The 4,565-nt window shown below is 49.2% G+C and overlaps 1 protein-coding gene across 1 annotated transcript; it reads left to right on the top strand.

Moving 5' to 3' along the window:
* KLF4 (Kruppel like factor 4) lies at positions 2–3,847 on the top strand (the record flags this gene model as incomplete). Its single annotated transcript, XM_021381523.1, has 3 exons — positions 2–986; positions 1,059–1,223; positions 2,746–3,847. Coding segments are annotated over 3 exons (1,326 nt in total), but the record flags the coding sequence as incomplete, so codon positions are not given.

Here is a 4,565-nt window from a genome sequence, read left to right as displayed (position 1 = left end):
GGAGCGGGACGGGGCGACCGGGGCGGGAGCGGCGTGGACCGGGCCGGGGGCTGAGCGGTGCCCGTGTTGCCCTCAGAGGTGGCGGGATGAGCTGTCGCAGCTGAAACGGCCGCCGCCGGCGCTGACGGCGCGTCCCGCGGAGCCGCCGCCGTCGGAGCTGGAGACCGCACCCGCCCTGGGGCCGCGCCGTGAAACCGAGGAGTTCAACGAGCTGCTGGATTTCGACTTCATCCTCTCCAACTCCCTCATGCACCAGGAGCCCGCCGCCGCCGCCGCAGTGGTGGTGTCCCCCGCCGCCGCCCCGGCCCCCGCCGCCAGCCCCTGCCCCGCCGGGCCCTTCGCCTACCCGCTGCCCTGTGCCGAGCCCGGCGGACTCCTCTACGGCGGCGGCGGCGGCGGTGGCGGCCGCGACGGGGCTCCCGCCGCCGCTCCCTTCAACCTGGCGGACATCAGCGACGTGTCGCCCTCGGGAGGCTTCGTGGCAGAGCTGATGCGGCCCGACCTGGACCCGGTGTACCTGCCGGCGCCCGCCGCCCTACCGCCGCTGGGCAGCCTGCAGGGAAAGTTTGTGGTGAAGGCCGTGGGCGACTACAGCCACCCGGGGCTCAGCCCCAAGAGCGGCCCCCCCGCCGCCGCCCAGCCGCCTGGCTCCGAAGGACCCGGGGCTCCTTACAGCCCCCTTCAGCCGCGAATGTGCCCCAAAATCAAGCAAGAGGCCAGCCCGCCCTGCACGCTGGCCCCGACGCCGCACGGGAGCGGCCCCCGAGGACCCCCCCCGCAGCACGACTTCTCCATGGGCCGCCTGCTGCCGGCCCGGACTACGCCCTCGCTGGGGCCCGAGGAGATGCTGAGCAGCAGGGACTGCCTTCCCCCCGCGCCGGGGCTCGGCCACCCGCCGCTGCCGCTGCCCCCCGGGTACCCTCCGGCCCCCGGCTACCCCGCCTTCCTGCCCGAGCAGCTACCCCCCGGCACGCTGCAGTACCAAGGTGAGTCCCTCCGTCCCAGTGGCCGCGGGGCAGTGGCCGTGGCCGCGCTCACTCCTCCCTCTCTGCCCGCAGAGCTGATGCCGCCGGGGAGCTGCCTGCCTGAGGAGACCAAGCCTAAGAGGGGACGGCGGTCGTGGCCTCGAAAAAGAACAGCCACTCACACCTGTGACTACGCAGGCTGCGGCAAGACCTACACCAAGAGCTCTCATCTCAAGGCACACCTGAGAACCCACACAGGTGAAGCCAGCATGGGGTCATGGGGGTGAGCCCCCTTCTGGCAGCAAACAGGGGCAAGGGGAGCACTGACATAACGAATCTTGGCTGTGCTCTGCTGGGTTTGTGTGCGCCTTTTCTCTCTCCTTGGCCATGTTAAAAGTCCTAAGCAGTCTTTGCTTACTGGCTGGGTGTTTCACATAATGGTTCACAGTGACTCAGATGTGGGAGCAGGTGGGTTTCTTGTAGAGGCAGAGTTTGTTGCTCCTCTTCAGTTGTGTGGCTGGTTAATGAGCAGGTAGCTGGGAATCTGCTGGGATTTGTTGCCGTAGATGGCATTGGCTCACTTCTGAAAAAGGAGTGGACTTCTCTCTAAGGTTCTGCTTGCTTTCTTTGTGGTTGGGTGCTTCATGCACATCCCTCTTGTCTTGGCTTGCTCCAGCACAAGAGATCGTGTGGCTGTGTGCCTTCAGCTGTAACAGCTCACTGAAGCCTTGACACCTCTGCGAGCTGCTGTCCCATGTCCAAGCGAATGGTGACAGGCTCCTTGCAGATTTAATTGAGGTCTCCAGCTGTGTTGGTTCCTGGCACGGATGGGGGTGCTGCTCCTACGTGGGAAGAACACATCTTCCCCTGAGCTAGTACCAATGAGATGAAGCTTAACAGCTCATTGGCAACTGTTAGAATTCAGATAAAATCTGCCAAAGTGCGTATCTGCACCCAAGTTCAAACTTTAACCTTGCAGCTGAATGCCATATTGCAATAGCTGAGCTTGTGAAAGCAGGTACATCATGCACAGTTTCGCCAGTACAGGCATTCCGTAACAGTGATTAAATAACCTGGGAATTTGCATAATTTAAATCCCTGGTTGGTGAATTTGATTCACAACTTTCTCCTGAAGAGGATACTGGAAAGGGAGAAGCAGTAGCTGAGCGGTTAGGCTGCGTGTTTGGCTAACGGCAGCAGGAGGAAAAATCAGTCAAGGAACGGTTCCTCCTGTCTGCCCAAGACTGCCAGCGTGGTCTCCAGGATGTGTGGGACGGAGCGTGTAATTGTCAGGGAAATTCATTGTGCAGTCAACAGCAGTTTTGCTGCAGTGAAGACAGAAAAATAGAGTTGTTAATCAACCTGAGCTAATGAAAACAGTTTGCAGCCGGTTTTTAATTCTCAAGACCTACAATTATCTAAATACATTATTTTTCTGCTGAGGTATTTCTGGTTGATATTTGATCATATAACATTAGCCAGCAAAAATAAACTCTTATTAAGAGAACTCCTGTATCCTGAAACTTTGTTTGAGACAAAGTGAGCCTTTTAGGGAAGATTTCAGCAGTGTTAATGGTTTATAATACATGTAAAGTCTTGAAAAGACTTTCTTATTCTGTTAGCTAGTAGTTCACAATCGCTTCAAGAACTTCATTGTTTTCTTTGATGCTTTGATTCTTTTTTCTTAAAAGTGTTAAAAGTGGTGTGAAACAGAGGTAGCCCCCCCACCACCACAAAAAAAGAAAGCATGACTGACATGTTTTTAATTTTTTTTTTTAAGGTGAGAAACCTTATCACTGTGACTGGGAAGGCTGCGGATGGAAGTTTGCCCGATCTGATGAACTTACTCGTCATTACCGAAAACACACAGGCCACCGCCCTTTCCAGTGCCAGCGGTGTGACAGAGCATTTTCCAGGTCGGATCACCTCGCCTTACACATGAAGAGGCACTTTTAATTGGAAGCAGTGGATCTTTCCCTAACTGCCTTAGAGATTCAGTATTTTCAGCACAAGGACTGCTTTCCGCAAGAAGGGGAGAACCCAGTTTAAGCACTACAGAGAATTATGGTGAAGTCTTCCAAAAAGAGTGGAAAGAGGGATAATTGCATACGGACATTGCAGCTTTTTTTTTAACATACATTTTAGAGAAAACCAAAAACTTTGGGGTCAATGACTGGATCTTCTTCTATCATTCCATTTGTAAATCCAACTTGAATTATTTCCGGACTACAAAATGCCAAGGAGTGACTGGAAGTCACGGATATCAGGGTTAAACAGACTGTGTGTAGTTCGGAGGGTGGGGATATTACACAGGGAAATGACATTCCCTTAAATTTTCTTTCAATGCAATATTAGATGTAAATGTCATCTTGTACTTTCCTTTTTTTCTTCCTTCTAAAAGCCATTACGATGTTAAAAGAGGAGGAAAAATTCAGGTACAGAGTTATGTTTTAAAAGCCTATTTCATGGTGCTTAGTGACTGTTGGTTTTAGAGGTACCAAAAACAGGAAGCCAAAGTTCTCAAACTGCTGCATATCTGACAAGGAAATATTTTTGTCTTCCGATCGCCAATTATGACCTAAATCAGGTAAATAATCCTGGTTTATCTTTTTTTTAAGAAAATAACTGTATGCAGACAGTCTGTAATGCACTGTGGTTTCGATGTGCAATACTTTGTACAATGGTTTATTCCCAAATATGCCTTAAGCAGAACAAATGTTTTCTATATAGTTCTTTACATAATAGATATGTAATATAAATTTAAGCAAACTTTTATTTTGTATATTTGTAAACTACGAAGTAAAAGGAACATTTTGGAGTTTGTATTTTGCATATTCAAGCAGAAAATAAGTTTTAAATAAACCTATAATATTTTATCTGAATGACTGTTGTAATTTTCTTCAAATGGATATGTCCACAGAAAGGTTAAATGTTGGTTCGTGGTTGAGTTTCCTAAGGCAGAGGGAGTGGTGAAGACTTGTGTTCTCAAGTCTCTGAGAGGTAGGATGGATAAGTGCAGTGCTCATAAAATACGTCTTTTCAAGGGGAAAAATGTGTACAATTTTTTTTGTTCTAAATACTGAATCATCTACATATTAGATAATTTAGAATTGTTAAGGTAACTGAATTACATGTTAGAAGATGCATGTCTGTTTGGCACATCAGATTTTGCGTATTCAAATACAACATTTTATAAATGTTTAGTGGTATTTTGGACATTAAAGATTTCTAGCTTTACTTTCCTGAGCTTCTCAGATAGACTGGTGTTAACTTCTGCTTTCATGTGAATGAAGGAAGATCAGCTGAGTCAACATCATAAAGACTAAACTTGAATTAAGGAATAAAGTGCATCATAAAACAGCTTTTAACAGTGAATTACATGAAGTTTCACTTAATTTGAAGTCTGCTCTGCCTTGGAAATTCCATAAGCCAACAAACAGTATCTGAAGAACCAGAACTCCTGTAGGAGTGCTGGTACACATAATGTAATTTGGGAATGTTGACCATGCAGTCTACAAACTGTAGTTGTATACTGAAGATTTGTTGCAAAGTCTCCCATGTACCTTCAACTGCAGTCGCTTTGCTGCTGCTAATGCAGTG

The sequence above is a fragment of the Numida meleagris genome, chromosome Z (assembly GCF_002078875.1).
Source record: "Numida meleagris isolate 19003 breed g44 Domestic line chromosome Z, NumMel1.0, whole genome shotgun sequence".
In the NCBI taxonomy this organism is placed as follows: Eukaryota; Metazoa; Chordata; class Aves; order Galliformes; family Numididae; genus Numida; species Numida meleagris.
The sequence above is the reverse complement of the archived record's forward strand: the minus strand, read 5'-3'. Positions and strand labels throughout refer to the sequence as shown.